The sequence below is a fragment of the Canis lupus genome, chromosome 25 (genome assembly GCF_048164855.1).
Source record: "Canis lupus baileyi chromosome 25, mCanLup2.hap1, whole genome shotgun sequence".
NCBI lineage: Eukaryota > Metazoa > Chordata > Mammalia > Carnivora > Canidae > Canis > Canis lupus.
Window position 1 is genome coordinate 2862750 of NC_132862.1, and position 21528 is coordinate 2884277.

At 64.4% G+C, this 21528-nt stretch overlaps 1 protein-coding gene across 1 annotated transcript; it reads left to right on the top strand.

The window, feature by feature from the left end:
* The first annotated feature begins 1492 nt into the window (after positions 1 to 1492).
* KRT80 (keratin 80) lies at positions 1493 to 21194 on the top strand. Its single transcript, XM_072797833.1, has 9 exons — positions 1493 to 1994; positions 6878 to 7086; positions 11631 to 11691; positions 11898 to 11993; positions 18574 to 18738; positions 19003 to 19128; positions 20066 to 20286; positions 20742 to 20797; positions 20932 to 21194. The coding sequence occupies exons 1-9, from the start codon at positions 1695 to 1697 to the stop codon at positions 21057 to 21059; spliced, it is 1362 nt and encodes a 453-aa protein (XP_072653934.1). The 5' UTR covers positions 1493 to 1694; the 3' UTR covers positions 21060 to 21194.
* Positions 21195 to 21528: the final 334 nt, after the last annotated feature.

The following is a 21528-nucleotide window of genomic DNA, read 5'->3' on the forward strand; positions in this document are numbered from 1 at the left end:
AGGCCCCCCGGACAGACTGCTGCACCCCAGTGAGCCAGAAGTGCCCGCTATGTGGGAGAGAGCAGGGGCCTGGGAGGCGGGAGGCCGGGAATGGGCCCTGGGATCATGGTGGTGGCTCCGGGCTCCAGCCTGTCTCTTCCTCCAGCCCCAGAGAGGTCCAGATCCCTTAAGTCTCCCCCAGACAGGCCTTCTCTCTGCTGTGGTCCCACCACCCCAGAGCAGCACACACCAGGCCCAGGGAGGGCACGCAGGGCCAGGCAGCCGGGGCAAGAGCATCCAGGGACATCACCAGGGAGGAAGAAAGCGCTGGCCCCAGAGAGCCAGCGACTGCATAGGTGAGATAGAGGGGGTCCCCGGGCTGCCCCACCCGAGGCTCTGTGGGAGCCACTTGGCATCTTTTCTGTAACTACTTCATTCTTGTCTTTTTCTTTCTTTAAAAAAAAAAAAAAGATTTTATTTATTTATTCATGAGACACAGAGAGAGGCAGAGACACTGGCAGAGGGAGAAGCAGGCTCCACGCAGGGAGCCCAACGCGGGACTCGATCCCAGGGCCCCGGGGTCACGCCCTGGGCTGAAGGCAGATGCTCAGCCTCTGAGCCACCCAGGCGTCCCCATAGATACTTCATTCTTAAGATGCAATAGCAGGAGGAGAAGGGAGGGTGGAGGAAAGGAGAGGAGGGGAGGGCCGGGGCAGGAGCACCATCCCACAGCCCTTGAGGAGGAGCCACAGTGACCCCTGCCACCGCCCCGCAGCCGGGCCCTGGGTCGTAGCCACCGTTCACGAGGCCCTTGAGCCCTGCCCTCCACCAAGTTCTGCGAATACGCCGAGGAGCCCCGTGGAGGTGCCCCGTGGGGGTCGGGGCAGCATTTCCATCCTGGACACAGAAGTCAGGTGCCCCGCCTGAGGGCAGCGAGCGGCCAGGCCGAGCCTGGAGCCCAGTTCTCACTTGTCCGAAGCCAAGCGCTCCTGGCCTCGGCCATCGATTTCCTCTCGGGCCTCTGAGACCGTGGCCTGCGCTAGCAGGTGCTCAATGAAGCACAGGTCAAAGGAAGGAGCGAGGGGGAGAGGGAGGAAGACAGGAAGAGAAGATAAGCCAGGCACACTCTTAGGCCGCGAGGAGATAAATCCGGAGGTGCTGCTTCCCGGTGCCAGGGTGGCACGCCGCCCAGGACGGCTGCCCTGCGCTCCGGGAGCGCACGGCCTGGCTTGCCTCATCTTTTCCAGAAGTATGTGAGCCCAGATACGTCAGGCTTCAGGTATGCGGTGAGGTCTGCGGTCAGAGGTGCGCGCTCTCTCCCTCTCCGTCCTTCCTCCGCGGGCCTGGCCCGCCTCTGCCGCCGCCCCACCGCACCAGCCCACCAGCCAGCCCAGCCTTGCCCCCACTCCCGGGAGCCGGGCCCAGCTCGGCGGGGGGGCCTGTGACCAGCCCCCTCCAGCGGGCAGGGCTCGGGCCCTGGGAGGAGATGTGTGCCTGGTGCCGGGGGAGGGGCAGGAGCATCGCATCATCTAACAGGTTGGTCGGGCTGGGAGGCGTCCCGCCCTCCTGGAGCTAATGAGCACTGTAGGACAGGTGTTTGCTCCTCAGTCCCCAGCCTGCCCTGCCTGCGACCAGAGCCAGCCGCCCGCCACCTCTCGAAGGCTCGCTCACATCCCCGCGCCCTCCCTCCCGCGTCCCGGGCCCGGGGGCCCGCCATGGCCTGCCGCTCCTGCGTCGTTGGCTTCAGCAGCCTCAGCAGCTGTGAGGTGACCCCTGCGGGCGGCCCCCGGCCTGGGACCTCGGGATGGGGCAGCTGCGGGACCCCCGGGCCAGGCTTCAGCTCCCGCAGCCTCACAGGCTGCGAGGCGGCCGGCACCATCCCCAAGGTAACCGTGAACTCCAGCCTGCTGGTGCCCCTGGACCTCAAAGTGGACCCAGCCATCCAGCAGCAGAAGAACCAGGAGAAGGAGGAGATGAAGGTCCTCAATGATAAATTTGCCTCCCTGATTGGCAAGGTGAGCAGACGTGGGGGCCGGGGAGGTCCTAAAAAGGACGTTCAGACCTGGCCCGGTGGCTGGGCTCCGTGTTTCTGGAGCATCATGCCCCACCCCTGACCCCAGCCAATGAGGCGCAGGCAGGCGAGCTCTGAACAGAGAGCTAGAAGCCCTGAGCCGCCCGCCCGGGCACTGGGGGAGAAAGAGGCCCCAGGACGGCTCCCAGGGATGTCTGGGCAACAATGTGCTTCGTGGGTTGGGGTCACTGTCCCCCTGGGGGGACCCCAGCGGGGAGCCCCAAGTGTGGCCAGGAGGATACCCTCTCATCGGAATGGCTGCTAGAGGCGTGCTTTGCCATCCAGCCCCGAGGCAGGGGGCAGAGACGGGCTCCCGAGGGCCCCCCCCTTTCCAGGCCTTGGCGCCGCTCAGCTTCCCGCGGCCAGAAGCGTCAGCGGGGCCAGCGGAGCACGTGGTGCCTCCAGAAGGAGGCTGAGCAGCAGGAAGGCCGCGGCAGCATGTCAGGAGATAGGAATGCAGAGAATCGGTGTCGCGAGTCAGAAGCAGACGGGCAGCCAGGCCTCCGCGGCACCCACGGCCGAGAGGGAGTCCGTCCCCAGACCCCCACGCGGGTGTGGCACTGCTGTCCGTCCCCGCCGCGGGGCAGGGGCTCCGAGAGCTCCGAGGGAGCCCTGCCCGCCTCCCGAGCCCACTCCCCACTCCCCTCCGCCGGGAGACTCCCCCGAGCGGCCCCCAGCTCTGCCCCCCGCCTTGTGGCATGACCGTAAGCATCATGGGAGCAACAGCTGCCTTCACCGCTGACCGCGCGCCAGGCACCGTGCAGGATGCCTCACGCGTTTGCCTCCGTTTCCCTCGACAACCACATGGAAGGAGTCACCTTGTGCCCACCGACAGATGAGGAAAGCCAACCTCTCCCTCCTGCTCAGTAAACCAGAGCCCATCCTCTGCCCCTGCCGCAGGCCTGGTCTGCGTTGTCCCCCCGACCCGGGCCCCGCCGTGTGCTGCTGGGTGGGCACCGTGGGGAGGGGCAGAGGGAAGGAAGGAACGCGTGCGGAGCATCTGCCCGCGCCCAGCTCTCTGGGCAACCTTGCAAATGTGCGCCGCTGGCCCCCGAGCACGCTCCCCGGTGCCTATTTCCCCTACTGTAGAGACGCGGCGACAGCGTCCCGAGGTTCAGGGCCTTGCCCAGGGTCACGCTACCACCAGGTATACAGTCTGGACTTGACCTCGGGTCCGTGGGCTTATCTCCCTCTCCCCGCAGCTCACGTGCCCAGACCAGCGTTCCTCTGCCCACACCCTGGGGTGACCAGGGGTCGGGGGATGAGGCTGGGAAGTGACAGCTGCAGAAGGACAACCATCCGCTGAGGTGGCACGTTCCCTCCCGCGGGGCCCCGGCCTGGCCGGCTGTGCAGAGCCCTGCGCCGCTGGGCCGTGTGCCCCAGGAAAACAGCCTGCTGCCCTGGGGAGGCAGGTCCCTGCAGAGCCACCTCCTCCGAAACCGCTTTAATCCCTTAAAAGGAATGCTTGGTGAGCTATGTAATTTGGCTCTGATGGGTGGCTTTCCTCTGAGCGCCAGGGCTGATATCACCCTGCGCCTCAGCCATGGGGACAGGACGGCTACGTGGGCACAGGGAGGGGGCCAAGGGGCTGGGGCTGGTGCCCAGGGGTCAGGATAGGATGCAAGGAGCCGTGGGTGCCAGCCTCTTGGGGGCCCTTTATAGGGGACTGGAAAGAAGTGTGTGGGCCTGGGAGCCAGAGGCCATGCCCAGTGCAGGGGTGGGGGCTCTAGGCAAAGAGGAGAAGCAGGCAGGGTAGCCCTTCAAGTCCACGGCCCCTCTGGGCCCTCTGAGGCGCCAAGAGAAATCAGGGAGCACTAAGGAGGAGGAGGAAGAGGAGGATGGGGAGTGACCCCCAGGAGTCAGCCGAGGGTCCCCGGAGAGCAGTCAGTGTTGGGCCTCCACTTGCAGGCTGTGTTTCCGTAAGCAAGCCACTCGCCGCCTCCCTGCTCTGCTGCTGCTCTGAACGTGGCCCTGAGCTCAGGCCAGTGGAAGGATGGGTAGGGACACAGCCCTTGAGAGGGCAGCAGGAGGGGAGGTTGAGGCAGGGCCAGCAGCCCACATAAGGAGGCAGTGAGAAGGGAACCTGAGAGGGGTGTTGAAATGCCTGGACACAGAGGGACGGACGGCCACAGCGTCTGCCCGTGGGCCTGTGTGGCCTCTGGAAGTCGCCGGAGCCACCATGCAGTGGGCACCTGCACACACAGGGGCACAAACAAGCCCTTCCCGGCAGGCAGGGGACTTGACAACTGACAGCCATCCCCCAAGGAGGGAGAAGGACCCGCGTGCCCCGGGGTCCCCACTCGGTAGGCTCGCCTGCGGGGACTGTGCGCCGGGGATCCGAAGCCTCCCTCCCCGGGAGCTCCCTCTGTCCCCACCCCGGTCTGGGCCTGCTCTGCAGACGGGCGGGGGAGCTGGGCCTCGGTGAGTGCTGTGCTTCTGGGCCTCAGTTTCCTCATCTGTAAATGGGAGCAGGTAGACGAGGGGTTTGCTCTGTGAGGCCCCTCCTAGAGCTGCCACCTGCCATGTAAGGGCGGGGGGAGGGGGGTAGAGGCCAGAACAGGGAGGAAGGGGACTTGAGAGGTGAGTGCGCAGCAGCCTTGACAGGTTAGAGCAATGAACTGCCTACCCAGCCCTCCCTGGGCCTTTGTTCCGGAGAGGGAGGAGCCTTGCACACCTGGATGAGTTTCCATCCCCACCCACTGAGACGACAAGAAACTCCCCCGATGGCAGCAGGGGAAAGGGCTGCCCCGTTCTTGCCACCACAGGTGCCCTCTGGCTGGCCTGGTAGCCAAAGGCGCGCCTCCTCCCGGCGGGGCCGTAGGGAAGCCCGGGGCCAAGGGAAGGACGTCCTGGGTGCAGGGTGTGTGCTGCTGGGGTGGAGGAAGGAGCCTCACGCCTCTCCCCTCACCTCGCCCTCAGTGTAAACACACGGCTCTGGCTTGTCAAAACCCCAGGAAGGCGGGGTGCGCACGTATCTGCCCCCCCAGCGAGCCCTCTCACACACGCAAGACAGAAACCCTCTCACGGTCGTGCCGACGGAACCTGTTCGGCTGTGCCAGCGGCGCCGGCCCCACAACGTCCGGGGCAAGCGGGAGCTAAGCGGGGGAACGACAGCCCGCAAAGGCCGTCGCCCAGTCCTCCAGCTGCCGCTGCCCGATGCCTGATGCCGACCCTTCGAGGATGTTGGGGTGTCATGGGAAAACCCAAAAGGATGTGGGCAGGACGGGAAGAAAGAGGAGGGCCCACCTGGCAAACCAGATTCAGGAGGAACAGGGAGTCCCTGAAGGTCCAGGGTGGGCAGCGGCCACCAGGCGGGGAGGCGTGGCCCGCAAGCCGCCCTAGGGACCCCGGACAAGTCCCCGGACCACCCTGGGCCCCCACCTCCCCGACTGTAGGTGGAGAGTAAACCAGGCGATCCGCAGGGCTCCTGCCTCTGATGCTCTGAAGGGGGCTCTTCCAGCTGTGATTGGGGGGCTGCTGGCAGCAGGCAGGGGGGCGGCCAGCCGCTCGCTCGTGCCTTTAGGGAACATCGGGGCGCCTGCCCAGCCAGTGTCTCCCAGCTGCCCCTGGCGTGGGCGCCCTAACCGTAGGGTCCCAAGAAGAGAGCAGGTGGTTCTTGGCCTGGCAGGGAGGGTGGCAGGTCAGGACAAGTGAGGGTCTCATCAGGAAGGGGCGCCTCTCTTGAGCTGTGATTCTAGGAGGCTTCCTGCAGGAGGGGGACCTGGGAGCACAAACGGGGAGGGACGGAGGGACGGGGATGGTGGGGAGGACAGTCAGAGGGCGGCTGGAGCCTGGAGAGGACAGGGCGCTGGGCTGCCCCGCGTGGGGGGAAGGAGAGGATTCGAGGGGGATCCTGCCTGCGAGCCGCAGCCGGGACGGGAGCCGCTGCGGGAGCCCCTGCGGCCGAGTGAGCAGGAGAGCGGGAGGGAGGCAGCTGCGCCCGGAGCCCTCGGCCGTCGCACCCTCGAGGCCACGCGGGCCCCAACCAGAGGCAGAAGCCAGTCCGGGAAGGGCAGGGGGGGTCCCAGGGCCCAACGCGACACTGGCCTGTGGGGTTGTAGGGGTTGAGAGATTCTAAGCCCCGACTGCCCTGGATTCCACCCCTGGCTCTGCCACTTGCTAATTTTGTGACCTTGGGCAAGTCGTCCAACCCCCTTGCGCCGTGTGGCGGCGGCCGGCGTACCTAGCCCGTCAGTTGTGGGATGTGATGAGGTGAGGCCGTCAAGCGTGCAGGGCAAGGCCTGGCGCACAGTAGGGAACCCGTAAACACTCGCGAGTATTACCGCCCCGAGCACACCCCCAGCTTCCTCTCCCAGTCAGCCCTGAGAGGTGGCCCGGGCGGGCCGTGTCCTTCCCAATCTCCAGCCGGGGAAACTGAGGCTTGGCGAGGCTACAAGTGCAGGCCGTCGGGAGGATTACCAGCGAAGGACCGAGCCGAGCTTCCGCGGCAAGATGAGACTAGGCTTGTCGGGTGCGGGAGTTGGGCCTCTGACACCTTACTCTCCCGGGGTCTCCCACCCACGCCCCAGGCGGGCGCCGACGGCCTGTCACCTCATTGGCACATCGGCCCCTCCTCCCCTAGGAAATCTTTGCTAATCGGCCCCTCCCCTTTCTGATTCCCTCCTTATCTCTCCATCTTCTGCTGGAGCCACAAGGAGCTGCAGATGTGATCCGACTGCATGTGCGGCCCGCGGGGTGCTGAGCATGGAGCAGATGAGCTGCCGCCGCCCGGGGATGCCCCCATGCGGGCTGGCCGGCTGTCCCGGGGCCCCTGCGCCCCCCCTGTGCACGCCTGGCCCTCTCACCGCCGCCCCCCTACTCTCCCAGGTGCAAGCCCTGGAGCAGCGCAACCAGCTGCTAGAGACCCGCTGGCGCTTCCTGCAAGGCCAGGACTCGGGCACCTTCGACCTCGGGCACCACTATGAGGAGTACCAGGGCCGGCTGCAGGAGGAGCTGCGTAAAGTGAGCCAGGAGCGGGGACAGCTGGAGGCCAACCTGCTGCAGGTGCTCGAGAAGGTCGAGGAGTTTCGGATCAGGTACGGAGCGTCCTGCAGGGGGCCGCGGGCGGGGACTCGGGGTGCCCAGATGCCCAACCTGCGCCCAGATGCAAGGCCCAGGGCACCCAGGAACATGTCTTGACTACAGACGTGCTTCCTGAGGTCCTACTATGTGCCCGCCAGGACTCAAAATACGGGGAGGATATGGCGGTGAGCCCACAGCAACCCTCCCTGATAGTGCCTCGTGCAGCAAAGTCGGTCTTACACGGATGGACAGCTAGGCCCTGTGCCTGCCGGGCCTGGGCACCAAGGCAGTTCCCGTCCCCTGCCCCCCTCCTGTGCCCGGCTCCCGCCCGTGCATTCCACTGGCCATGAGAAAGCGTCGCCAGCGGGAGCAACAGATGGGCTCCTGCCTCAGATGCGGTCTGGAAACTGGCTCTCGAGCGGGCTGGAAAGGGACGTGGGGTAGGCAGGGGCCGAGCCGGTGGGGCTTTGGGCTAAAGAAGCAGTGCCCTGTAGGTGACGCCTGCCGTGACCTCAGTGGTCTCCTAGCGATCTGGGGAGACGGGGAAGTCACAGCCCCAGCCTGCGAGACGCTCCTAGATGGGAAGGGCTTCGCTGCTGGCCTCCAGCCCTCACCAGCTCTGCGACCTCGGGCAGGTCGTCAACCTCCGAGCCTCAGTATCCCCCTGTGTGGGGTGGGGATGCCGATGCTGAACCATCCTGAGGCTGGCGTGAGGAGGAAGTGGGGAGCTCGGCGTAGGGCCCGGCAGCCTTAAATGGCAAGCCTTCTACCCCCCGCCCCCCGGAGGGCTGAAGCACCTGGCGCACAGTGGTCCTTGGCACAGGGTTGCTGAACCGAACTGGGCAGTCGGGAGAGGCAGGTGCTTGGGTCCCTCGGAGGAGAGGTGGCGTCTCTGGCCCCACAGCGGGCAGGATTCAAGGACCAGGAGGCTGAGACACACCAGAGAGGCTGGCTGTGCCCCTGTGTCCCTTCCTCTGGTCTGGTCTTTTTTTTTTTTTTTAAGATTTTATTTATTTATTCATGAGAGACACAGAGAGAGGCAGAGACACAGGCAGAGGGAGAAGCAGGCTCCATGCTGGGAGCCCGATGTGGGACTCGATCCCGGGACCCCAGGGTCATGCCCTGAGTCGAAGGCAGGTGCTCAACCCCTGAGCCACCCGGGTCCCTGATCTGGTCTCCTTTTGAAGAGGCCGCCGGCCTGGGTGCGGGAGGACGGGATGTGCCTGAACCCACCCCTCCCCTCCTCCTGCACTCGCCCGGCCTGAGCCCTGCCAACCTCAGGTGAGGCCTGCAGCCTTGGGAACAGCCAGCCAGGTGGGGCTCGGGCAGCCTGTCAGGAGTCCAGGGATCCGCCCCTCCATGTGACCCACCCCTCCATGCTCAGGCCATATTCAGAGGGGATGGTCAGGTGAAGCTCTCCGCACTCTGCGGGGGAGCCTCAGTTTCCTCATCTGTGGGTCTAGCTGGAACTTTCTGGCCAGCAAGCATGACCTGCAGCCCTGGCCTGGGCTCTCCTCACGGCTGGGCCCCTGCACGGCCTAGGGGCCGCCTCTCCCCCGCCCCGCCCCTGCTCTGCCCTATGAGCTCCTACAGAAACCCACGGGGAAGCCCGCTGCCCACTCTGAGCTGCCCAGCTCCACACCTGGCCGTGATGAGGGGAATCATGTGGGCACCAGGACCCAAGATTGGTTTCACGGATATCCAGCAGCCCTTTGGCCCTCGAAGAATCAGAGAATGGCTGGATGGGGGCCTGGGGGCTGGATGGGGGCCCGGGATCCTCCTTTCACAGGGAGGGAAATACAGGCCCAGAGAGGGCAGGGAGCGGTCCGCAGCCACAGGGCCGTGAGTGCTAAGTGTCACCCCCAACCCTCGCCACCACGGCGTGAGGCCACCCCTGTGAGCCCAGCCGGGTCACATCCAGGGGTATGTGTAACTGGAAGCTCTGTACAAGCGCTGCTTGTTGCTTTAATCCGGTTCAGCCTCCTCATTTGGCCTGCCGTCCGGTTTCCCTCTGCGCCCTGAGCTTGCTATTTGGGCCCAGGGCCTGTCTCCCCGTCTCCGGGTAGGAAACCCACCAGGCTTGGGGGAGGTGAGGTTGGGGGGCTTCTAGAGCCACAGGCCAGAGCCAGGGAAGCTGCAGCCTGGCTGTGTAGAGCCTGGGGGCGGGGGGCCCAGGAGCCAGGAGACGCCAGGCCAAGCCCTGACAGGGAGGGGTGCGCCCTGCTTCTCCGAGGAGGCCGATGAGATCCGCTTCAGTCCTAGAAATAAACAAGTCGTGGGGGGGCGGGGGTTGGGGAGTGGCAGGGGGAGCAGGGGCCCGGGTGGGTGTGACAAGCTGGAAAGGGCTGAGAATGGATTTGGGAACCGGTGGCTGGCAGACTGGCAGGGCACTGAGGGTGGAGTAGGGGAGATGGCATTTACCCAAGTCTCGGTAGCGATAGAGACTTCCAAAAGCTTTGATGTCTCCGGGACCCCAAGGATCAGCTAGCTAAGCCTTGTATTTAGTAAGGATGAAGCAGAGGCCCGACAAGGGGAAACCACTTGCCAAGGCGACACAGCAAGTGACTCAGGGGTGCCGTGTACAGTCGTGCAGGAGGCTCACTGCACAAGAGCATCTGGTCGAGGGGGTGAAGTAGGGCTGAAATCCAGTAGAGTTGGTGACAAGGGAGGAGGGAAGGTATACGGAAGGATGGGAAGGACGGTGAGGGGTAAGGAGGAGGTTCGGCAGCTCAGAACCCCACCCACACACACACACACACACACACACACACACACACGGGACAGCTCTCCCTAGGGTCCTGCCCTCCACCAGAATGAACTCTGCTGTCCAGACGGGAGGGGAGAAGGGGAGAGCCTTGACCACTGGGCCTACATGGGGAGGGCCAGCCAGCGAGGAGCTTCCCAGCTTAGGGCTCCCTAGACCCCCTACCCCCAGGGCAGGGAAGACCTCAGAGGCCTCCAAATTCCCAGTGGGGAGTCTGGGATGGAAGTGCCGAGAACCCCAACGAGGCTTCCCACGGTTTGTCTCCAGAAATGCTGCAGCCGAGGCAGAGGGGTTGAGGGCCAGGGTGTTAGAGCGGAGCTCAGGTGGTAATAATGGTTTCAGGGGGTACCAAGCCTTATGTCCTATACCCCCGCGACGTCGCTGCTGCGCGACTGAGGCGCACACAAGCGGCCCGCCCGAGGCAGCAAGGAGCCGGGATCCAAGCGCTGGAGCGTGGCTCTGGAGCCCACTTGCACAGGAAAGGGTGCGAGTAATGCTTCCCGGGCATCTCGTGAGCCCCGGGAGGCCCCAGACTGCAGACCGGTCTCCTTGGTCCCCCCTCCACCCCACGCCCGTGACCCGTGTGTCCTGAGAGCCCCTTGCCGGCTCCGGGGAAGCCAAAGCGGCAGCCACGGCGAGTGTGCACCATGCACACGGAGTCCCGGACACCCGGGGCCCGGGGGGCTCTTACCAACTCGGGTCTGCTCCCCTCAGCTTCTCACGTCAGGCTGGTGGAGAAGGCCTGAGTGCTGGCAGGTGCAGCAAGCGGACATGGGCGCCGGCCGGGGGGACACAGCCCCGCTGTGAGGTCGGCGACCCGGGCAGGCCTTAGAGCAGGTAATTAGAGCCGCCAGTGATTCAGGCCTTCCCTGGAATGGAGGGAAGAAAAGGAAGCCGCGGGTTCCCCCATCCGCTGAGGGTGCAGGGCTGAGGCTGAGGAGCGGTGGGGGGCAGACACACCCCCCCCGGGGTGGAGCGCGGGGGGCACAACAGAGGTTTGATTAGAGGAAGGGGTTAAGGTCAGAGACCGCATCTCCCACCCAACAGCATCCTTGTGCCAAACACAAAGTGGCCCCGAGTAAGGAGGATGCAAATCTAAGGAGAGAGGGAGCTCACCTCTGTCGCGTCCGGACGGTGCACGTGTGTCCTGTACCAGGGCGGGCTTGGGCCGCCACGCACGCGCACACGCACGCACCCGGACAGACGGGCGAGCCCAGGAAGGAGGGGGCAGCAAGCGGCCTCCCCAAGAACCCAGTGTGCGTCCCTCTGACTGCAACGTCCACGCTCTCCCCTCCGGAGGGCGATGCAGAGAGGAGGCGGGGAGGAGGGAGAGGGCGGGCTGGGGGCAGACAGCGGGGCAGCCTCCGCAGACTCCACCAAAGGCGCGGCCTGCTGGAAATGGAGATTCTTGGGGGCAGGAGATAGGGAAAAGATGAGAGAACAAAGTTGGGGCCAGAGAGCTGTGCAATCAGGAGAGGCTCCCTGGGGGAGGTGAATGTGAGGAAGAGCCAGGAAGGGGATCGACGCGCCCTCGGGAGAGGACTGGCTGACGGTGCAGGAGGAGCGAGGCAATGGGAAGCTGGTTTGCCTGCTCCCCGGGGCCGTGCGGGTGTCAGGGGCTCAGCAAGGATGATGAGGAGATGAGGGGCTGCAGCCCCGGGGCGAGGGCCACTTTTTCCTCCTTGGCACGAGGCACCACAGGGGACAGCAGAGGCCCCGAGCCCTGCTCCGGGTCTCCCGGGGGGTTAATCACACCCCAAGCTCTCTCCTCTCTCTCCCTGCCCCCCCCCCCAGGTATGAGGAGGAGATCTCCAGGCGCACAGACATGGAGTTCACCTTCGTGCAGCTGAAGAAGGTAGCCCGCCCGCCTGCCCCTGGGGCTCCCTCCTCAGGGCCCTCTGCCCTCCCTCCCTCAGGCTCCCGGGGAAAGCAGACAGACCCGAGGAGCTGCCCTCCCCCACGGCTCCCCCCAGGAACCACCCCCCCCCCCCGGGAGATGGGCACCCCTCTCTTGCCGTGGGACCCCTCCCGCCCCGGCACTCAGCCGCCTCCCGCCCCCAGGACCTGGATGCCGAGTGCCTTCGTCGGACCGAGCTGGAGACCAAGCTCAAAGGCTTGCAGAGCTTCGTGGAGCTGATGAGAAGCATCTACGAGCAGGTGAGAAGATGGGGCCAGTGTCCCCTGAGCCAAGAGCCGACCTGTCCCCAGGTAAGGGAGGCGTCCGGCGGGGCATGGAACCCTCCGCAGTCCCTCGCCTTTTCTGGCCACGGAACAGTCTCGAACCCCTTCCCCTGCTGCTGTCACTAACCCAACACGCCCCCTCATCCCTCATCTCACGGAGCACAGGCAAGTGCCCAAGAGGCCTCTTGCTCGAGGAGAGCCTGTTTCTCCAGCGTGGAGGGCCCTCGGGGGGCCGGTGCCTCCAGGCAAGGCGGGGCGGGGAAGTGGCCTGAGAGGCAGGGACCCGGGAGATCTCGAACAGCCTGAACTAATCTACCCCCCACCCATGCGACCCAAAGGCAGACGCCCACAGGCCTGGCTGGGACAGACGTGCCTGTCACCCTCCCCTGCTCGGGGCTCGGGGTGGGGGGAAGACCTGCAGTCAGATTCCTTGGTTCCCAGACGATGCTAGCATCTCCCAGAACAAAAATGACCCTGTAAATGCAGACAGAGGAGCCTCCAGATACCTTTTGGTTTGTCCCTAAGCCCTCAGCTGAGCCCGGGGTGGGGTGCGGGGGGGACAACAGTGACCCACAAGGCCTAGGGCACTGCCAGCGAGCGCAGTCTGCAGATGGGCCCCGCTGCAGGCTGTGCACGCTTCCCCTCCACCCCACTCTGCCTCTGGGCGCCCTCCCTTACCTGGGGACAGGTCAGCTCTTCTCTCCAGGTCCCCGGTTGGGGAGCGAGGAGGTACGGGGGCCGGGGTTCAGTTCGGCCGGAGCTGGGCATGCAGGACTGGGAGGCTGCGTGCTGCAACCCCCGGGTGCCGCGCTAGGGCAGCGCAGCCAAGAGCAGAGCAGGGACCTACGTCAATCACAAAGTTCTGCTGAACCTGGGCGGGGAGGGGGTGGGTGCCGCCTGGGTGGCTCAGTCGGTTAAGCGCCGGACTCTCGGTTTCAGCTCAGGTCATGATCTCAGGGTCGTGGGATGGAGCCCCCCATGTGGGGCTCTGCACTCGGCAGGGGTGTCTGCTTGAGATCCTCTCTCTCCCTCTCCTTCTGCCCCTCCCCTCGCTCTCTCTCTTTCTTCCTCTCTCTCAAATCAGTAAATCTTTAAAAAATACAAATTAAATTAAAAGTCCTGCTAAAATGGCTCGAGGGGCTGCTGACCACAGCCCGGTGGCCTCGTCCTGTGGAGCGTCCCGGACGTTAGGCCTCGAGGCTGCATATGGGCCAGGGGGTCGGGCCCCCACTGGGGTTCCAGGGCCTGCTGACTGGCCTGAGAAGGGGCCTAGGAGTTCCTCCGCCCCGACTCCCCGCAGAGCCAGGCCTCAGAGCCAGCGTTTCAGGATCCCCACTTGGCTCTGTGCATCTCGGGGAGCCCAGGGCCCAAGCTCTGAGCCGGGACAAAGGCCCTGCCGGTGCAGACACTGGCTGGAGGTAGGCCAGGCGCGGCCAGCGATGGGCCCGGGCACTCTACGAGGCTTCTTGGCCCCTGCTCCCTTTGGATCTAGCAGCCGTTGCACCCCACTCCTGACTCTTTCTTCTCTTCCATTTCTGTGGCTTTGGGCAGTTATTTCGCCTCTCTCTGCCTCCGTTTCCTCATCTGTAAAACCAGTTTCCTCAGCATAATACCAGGCTGATTCCTACATGCATTCATCCATCTAACAAACGTTCACTGCCCGCCTGCCGGGTGCCTAGCACTGATCTCACAGCAGGGAGCATGCCGGGCACAGCCCACGCTCTCGGGGGCCTCCGCTCAGTTAAGAGGGGACAAGTGATAAGCAAGTACACAAACATCTGAGCAAGACCATTTGGGAGAGTGAACAAGGCCGAGCTGCAAGGAACCCCATTGAGGGGACAGTCAAGGTCGGGGGGCGTCCCAGAGGAGGTACGAGTGAGGGGAGGCCCAGACGGGGGAGGTCCCGGCCCGTGCAGAGCTGAGAGGGCTTCGGGCAGAAGCGGGGCCTCTGCAAGCACCTAAGGCAGGGGCGAGTCTGGTGATGAAGTGGGGAGGCAGAGGCAGCTGTGGCTACAGCAGAGCAGGCAAGGGGTCGGCACACACAGGGCCTCGGGGCCCGAGTGGGGTTTGGACCTCATTCTAAGTGTGATGGGTGCTTCTGGGGGTCCTGCGGTGGGTGGTACGGATGGGTAATGGTATGGCTCGTGCCGGCACGGCCGTGCTGTGGAGAAGGACCGCCGTGGACGCGGGGTTGCTCCGTGCATAGAGCACTGATTACCCCTCTGGGAGGCAGCGAGGTGCCAAGCTGGCGTCGGCTGTGAGGGTTGCAGTCCTCTCCGGGGACCACTGCGGGCTGGGAAGGCAACACTGATCCTAGGCTACAAAGCTTCCCCCCACCAGGGGTCTCTAAGCTGGCGCTGCGAGAACTGTAACAGGAGAGCCACATATGTAATTGTCGTTCTAGAGGCCACATTTTTTTTTTTGAGGATTTTATTTATTTATTCATAAGACACAGAGAGAGAGGCAGAGACACAGGCAGAGGGAGAAGCAGGCCCCATGCAGGGAGCCCGATGTGAGACCAGGATCACGCCCTGGGCTGAAGGCAGGGCATACATCGGGGATGCATTTTACACCTACAGCTCCTCTCAGCTCTCACGAGCCACCTTTCAAGTGTTCACGACCACCTGTGGCTCGTGGCTACCGCAGGGGACCAAGCAGGTGTCAGCAAAGGCGGGTGCCAGCCCTGGCTACCTCGGGTGAAAGGAAAACACGGCCGGATGGGCGTAGCCCTGGGAGGGCCGGACACCCCAGCTCCAACTCTAGAGCAGACACCAGGTCCGAAAAGCATGGCTTGGAGGCCCACCTCTGTGTTTCAGAAAACAGCGCTTCCCTTGTGCCAACACACACACACACACACACACTCAGGGCCTCATGCATACGCTGCTGCCTCCCGAGCAACACCTCTGCCCTTCAGCTCCTGGGACATGAGCCGGGGAGAGCAACCCGGGGCCCACACTTCCCCCTGAGTGTCCAGGGCACACCCCAGCTCCCCGGCGCCCTTGGGGCCTGGCTGCCTCCAGCCAGAACACCACCTGCCCCACCCACAAGCTCTTGCTCCAGGGAGACCAGCTGTCCCCACCCCCCCTGCAGCCGAGTGCACCTCCCAGAATGCCCTTCACTGCAAAGAGAGCCTGGGGTGTCTACACTGCTCTGGCGCCTGCTTTCGTAGCACGAGGGAGGCTCCTCCAGGAATAGGCTGGTCATTTCGCCCCCAGCTTCTCACCTGTTACAAGAATAGCATCCTCGGCTACTATTTATTGAGCACCTGCTACACCTCCAGGCCCCACGTCAAGTGCTTTCCACGCGTAATCTCACTCCTCACGGCAACCCTAAGAGGGTAGGGATAATGACTAAGAGAGCACAAGCTCTAGGGCAGCGTGGATCTGAATCCCGGCTTAGCGGTTCCATGAGCTCCAGCACGTTCTTTTCTCCCTCTGTATCTCAATCTCCCTGTCTGTAAAGTAGGGAAAATAGCAGAGCCTGCTCCCCGGCCTGTTATGGGGATCTGCTTGTCAGTACATCCTAAAGCTTGGTGAATATTAATAAGTGTTAGCTGGTGAGAAAACAGGGGCTAAGAGAGGACTAGGGACCTGGCCAGGGTCGCGCGGCTAATAAGCAGTGGTAGTGGGCAGGGCCTGGTGCCATCGGGCACTATATTTTACCGAGCAGCAGCACACTAAGCTCCCAGGCGCCGCCTACCCTGACCCGTGGACCACAGAGGCTTGGTCACACGCGTGCCAGTCTCCTCAGGCTCCGGCTCCCAGGAGAAGCTCTCAGCCGTACCTTGGCTCCATTCCTGCCGACTTGGAAGCACGCATCCCCCCTAGGGCCCGGCCCACGGTGGCAGCGCACAATCCAGCATTGTTATACCCTCTGCCGCCCAGCAGGCGCAAGCGTGCCTGAACAGGTCTGCAGGCGTCCTGAACCCTCCGTTCCTCCTCCTGTTTACCAGGCTCAGGCTCCCCTGCCCCTCTCCGGAAAGGACCCGAGGCCACTCCATCAGCTCCGTTTCGCCAATCCCTTCTTCCTGCCCGGAGAGGCCCTCCTCCGGTATTTCCCACAGCGCCCTGGCTTTTTTCCTGGCCCATAACAGATGCCAACCCAGGCCTGGGCTAGAGGGCTCGATCTGGTCCCGATGCCCACCGACCCCCATTGCAAGGAAATCGCAGAACTGCATCCCCAAAACCGTCCACAGCCAAGCCCTGGCTGGTGTAACAGGTGCCATGTAGGAAATGTCAGCCTCTCGTGGGCTCCTGAGCAGTGGAAGTGGGACATGAGTCTTAGAAAACATCAACCTTGTTCCGCCAAGGGGCCGGGCTGCCCCCTGCCTTCACCCAGAGATGTCAGTTAAGTTCATTTGAAGACTGACTAAAATCCTGCATCAGGAGACCTCAAGGGGCAGCTGGCCACCAGGCTCAGGGTCCTGCGAGCCCCAAGATAGAGACAGGTTGTCCCCAGCTAGGCCTTTGCCTTAAGCTTCCTTTTGCAGGAGCCGGTCCTTGTCACCAGGGACGCTGATGGGGAGGGTCAGGCAGCTAGCAGACAGGGGAGGGGCGGCCCCCCTACCCCCATCCACCCACCCGAGGCTCTAGCTGACCTGGCCGACCCCACGGGGTGACAAGCTATAGGTCAGAAGCACCTGCCTCTGCTGGTGTAGGCTCCGGGGGGCTCGCCACAACCTCTTGGTGCACAATGACAGACCCAGGGTCCAGAGGGAGCCCAAAGTCAGCAACCGAGGTCAGAATAGTCATGAGACACATACTGAGCCTGGATCTTAGCAGGCCTCAGCTCCAACCGCGGGTTTCCGGGAAATGGGTGGGGTGGACGAAAAGGTTCAACACCAGCACTGGGTGCAATCAGTAAAACCCAGACTATGTGGAATGCAACAAGGCAAGCGACCCGGTGTTCTCAATGAGAAAAATAGCCAAGGGGGGACGGAGGGGGAGAGAGAGAGAGAGAGAGAGAGAGAGAGAGAGAGAGATGGAGAGGCAGCTATAAAATGAGAGACTTAGAGACCTATGGACCAATTGCAATATATGGATCCTCTGGATCCTGATTCAAACAAACAAGTAAAAGAAAAGAAAAAAAGAAGAGAAAAGAAAAGAAAAGAGAAAAAGGAAGGAAGGAAGGAAGGAAGGAAGGAAGGGAGGGAGGGAGGGAGGGAGGGAGGGAGGGAGGGAGGAAGGAAGGAAGGAAGGAAGGAATATAGGTGAGGCAATCAGAAAAATGGGAACAATGAGCAAAACTTGCTGAACGAAGTACTTAGGTGAAGGTCCGGGCGGACTGTGAAGGGCACAGGTAGGAGTACCTGAGCGCCCCACACCCTCCCTCCCGGCGCCTGCCCCCTCCCTGCCACCTGACTCACTCAGCCAGTGCAGTGCTGGCCTCAGCCGCTCGCTCCTCCTCCCCGCCCCAGCCCCGCCCAGCACCTCCTGGGGACGCCACCCAGGCCTGAAAGGTGACACCTGCAGCCCCGTAGGAAGTCCCCGTCCCCACCTGCCTCTCCAGGCAACCCTGGGCATTCAGGCCCTACAGCTGTCCGTCGGGCTCGGCCTGGGGCTAGAAAGACAGACCGAGGCTCCCCCCTTGGCCCTGCCGGCCCGAGGGAGCTTACAGGAGCAGCAAGGACTCTGGGGACCCCTCTGCGCCCACAGCTGTCTCCATGGACTCTGTGCCCGCTGGCTTTCCCCTCTGTAAGGGGGGCTAGCGGTCCCCGTGGGGCCTGGCAAGGACACCTAGAAAACACAGCGCGGAGCCTGACCTGTAACGGGCCCCCCCTCCGCCCGCCGGGGGAAATGAGAGGGGTTACCCTTCCGGGGCTCTCTGAGGATGCGGGCTGGCATTTTCTAAGCAAAGAAAAAGGACAGGGAACGAGGGAGCCTAAAGGATGGGGAGACGATGGAAATATTAGGGCCAAACCGCATCGCTGTGGTAGGCAAGCTGGTCAGCCAGGTGGGGAGGGGCCCGAGTACCCAGGGTGGCCGCGATGTCACCTCGGCCTCTGGCCCTGCGGAGGGGGGTGGGGGGGGCAGGGAGTACAGTTTCATCAGCCTCCAGCCCCACTCCTGCCCCTCATCGCTCATGGGTTCCTGTCCCAGTACCTTCTCCACGAACTGAGCCGCCAGCTTCCAGATTGGGAGAGGCGGGCAGAGGACAGTGGGTCCCAGACCTTCAGGGAGCCCCCGTGGGGGGGGGGCGCTGAGCCGCACCCACTGAGCCATAACGGGTCAGGGGGGTCTGAACCCTCCCAGGCCAGGCATCCACCAGGCAGAGAGGGTCCCACCTCGGGAGGACGGGGACGCAGAAGAGAAACAGGCTCACAGGGTGAGCCCCCGGAGGCAAGAACCCCTCGCTGCCCGGCCCCCTCCACCCAGGGGGACACCAGGCTGTGGGTGAGCCAGGTGGTGAGCTACGTCGCAGAGTCAGAACTGGGGCGAGGGGCAGGGGTCGGTAACGTGGGGTCATCTGTCTGGGAGATGGGGGGGGCACGCTCCACTGCCCTGGGGATGCTGGTGCCCCCCGCCCGCCCTGAGCCCCTGTGTCTGCGCCCGGCCAGGAGCTGAAGGACCTGGCAGCCCAAGTGAAGGACGTGTCGGTGACCGTGGGCGTGGACAGCCGCTGCCCCGTGGACCTGAGCGGCATCGTGGAGGAGGTGAAGGTGCAGTACGACGCCATCGCGGCCCGCAGCCTGGAGGAAGCCGAGGTCCACTCCCGGAGACAGGTTGGGGCGCGGGCTGGGGCTGAGCGGCCTGGTGGGGGGCGCCCACGTCACCTCCAGGCCCGAGAGCGGGCAGTGGGGCGCACGCGGCGGCCGCGCAATAGCTGAAAGGCCAGGACCCGCGGCCTCCAGAAGCTCACGCACCGCGGGGCCACTGGGGACCACGAGGGGATGGGGGGGCGGCCAGAGAGAAGAAGGGGGCGAGGGGCACGGGTGCTGCGAGGGACACAGCGGGCCGCCCCTCACCGTCACCCCCGCGCCCCCCAGCTGGAGGAGCGGGCCGCCTGCGCAGCTGGGTTTGGGAGCAGCCTCCAGACCAGCCGCAGTGAGATCGCAGACCTCAACGTGCGCATCCAGAAGCTTCGATCCCAGATCCTCTCCATCAAGAGCCACGTGAGTCCCGGAGCCAGGCCTGGGGGATGGGGGGCAGGGAGGAATGCAGGGGCGCACTCTCTCTCTCTCTCTCTCACATACACACACACACACACACACACACACACGCTGAGCACATGCAAGACCCTGGGCAGGCAGGTCACTTGGAGGCACCGTGCCTCAGTTTCCTCTCGTGTCCTCCTAAGACAGCTGTGAGCATCACACGAGGTGGCCTGTGAAGGGACTCTGTAAGCCGCCGGGAGGGAGCCCCACCAACACTCCAGAGCCCCCTCCTCCCTGGGGGCCTCCAGCCCGGCCTGGTGGGAGGGGGCAGGGCCGAAGCCCGGCTTCCAGGCCTCCTTGCAGGGAGTCATGGGGCGGGCTCCTGGGGGGGGGCTTCCCTCCTCCACGGGCTCCTCAGGTCCCTCCTGCCCCAGCACTGCCACAGCCACACCCCAGAGGACCGCTGCTCAGCCCCCAGCCCTGCACACTGCCTCCTGCCTGCACACCACCTCCTGCCCTGCACACCACCCCCCTACCCTGGGCACGCCCCCTGCCCTGCACACCACCTCCTGCCCTGTGCATCCCCCCTGCCCTGCACACTGCCCTCCTGCCCTTCACACCCACCCTGCCCTGCACACCCTCCCTGCCCTGCATACCCCCCTCCCTGCACACCACCTCCCTGCCCTGCACACCATCTCCTGCCCTATGCATCCCCCCTGCCCTACACACCACCCACTGCCCTTCACACCCCCGTGCCCTGCACACCACCTCCTTGCCCTGCACACCCCCCTCTCTGCACACTGCCTCCCTGCCCTGCACACTGCCCCCTGCCCCGCACACCCCCCTGCCCTGCACACCTCCACGGAGCGCAGAGACGGGCTCCTGGCCCACTCTCTCCTCCCCCTGCCCCCGCCCGGGGCTCACAAACCCCTTCCCTCTGTGCTCCTGGCTGCAGTGCCTGAAGCTGGAGGAGAGCATCAAGGTGGCCGAGGAGCAGGGCGAGCTGGCCTTCCAGGACGCCAAGCACAAGCTGGCCCAGCTGGAGGCCGCCCTGCACCAGGCCAAGCAGGACATGGCCCGGCAGCTGCGCGAGTACCAGGAGCTCATGAACACCAAGCTGGCCCTGGACATCGAGATCGCCACCTACCGCAAGCTGGTGGAGGGCGAGGAGTGCAGGTGGGCGGCGGGGCCGTGGAGGGGCGGATGGTGACCAGTGCCACAGGGGCCAGCTCCCCGCCAGCAGGATGCCGCCAGAGGGAAGACCTGGGATCCTGTACCGAGCTCAGCCACTTACAAGCCGGGACTTTAGCCCATTCATTAAATCCTCAGTTTTCCTACCTGGAAAATGGGCTGATCATGACATAGCCTCCGGGGGGAGGATTAAGACGATTCTGCACGCAAACGTCCGTCACGGTGAAGTGGCGGTGACTGTTAGCCATTTGTGCAGGGAGGGGAAACGGAGGCCCAGAGAGGACGAACTGGCTCCCCAGGGTCACACCACAGGGCAGGCCAGGGCCGGGAATAACAAGCAAGGATTGCCCTCCGCCTGCCGCTCCCAGGGCCCCAGGGCCGGGGTGCAGGGGCTTAGGCCACAGGCCCCTCCACGTGCCACCATTCCCGTCCTCCCGCAGGATGGACCTGCCTTCGGCCGCCGTGGTCAGCGTGGTGCAGTCCAGATCCAGACCCGGTGAGTCTCCTTCCCCGGGAGCCCGCAGTGGGGACGGGGGCAGGGCGCGGGGCATCGTGGCCCCGAAGGCGTTATTTCAAGCGGCTCCCAAACCTGCAGCCCCTTCCCTGGCTCCCCCCTTATGTTCCCTGTAGCGGCCTCCAAGCCCGGCCTTGCGGCGAGGGCTCCCTCCCGGAAAAAGAAGAACAAAAAAGGCCCCGTGATCAGAATCACTGAAATGTCTGAGAAGTTCCTGTCGCAGGAGTCCGAGGTCTCAGAGTAAGGCGGCGGGACCCAGGCGCCCAGGTCCCTCCCGGCCGCCCCAGGGCCTCCAGCCAGACTCAGGCCGCGGTGTGGAGCCTCCGGGCTTCGCGGGAGGCAAGCCTGATCCGGGACTGAAAGGGAGGGGGTTCAAAGCCGGGGCTGCTTTTCTGTGGGTTGCGGGGAGCTGGGGGGCACACGGGAGTGTCCCCGGCTATTCAGAAGCACGCCGCTCCATCTCAACGTTTCAGTCCTACCCTTCCAACCTCTGGCCAGACTGGGTAAACTGGAATCGGGGGTCAGGTGTGTCTCCACCTCCTTTCCCCTCTGAGGCTCCTCCCCAAACAGAGGGCTCTGACCAAGGAACCTTTGACCCCTTTTGCCCAACCCTTGCCCTAAACTCACTTATCAAGCCTCACCTTGCCTCTGCCTCAGGACCGAGGCTGGCGCCCTCGTCCACCCACCCCAGCCAGCCAGGGATCAGGAGCCGA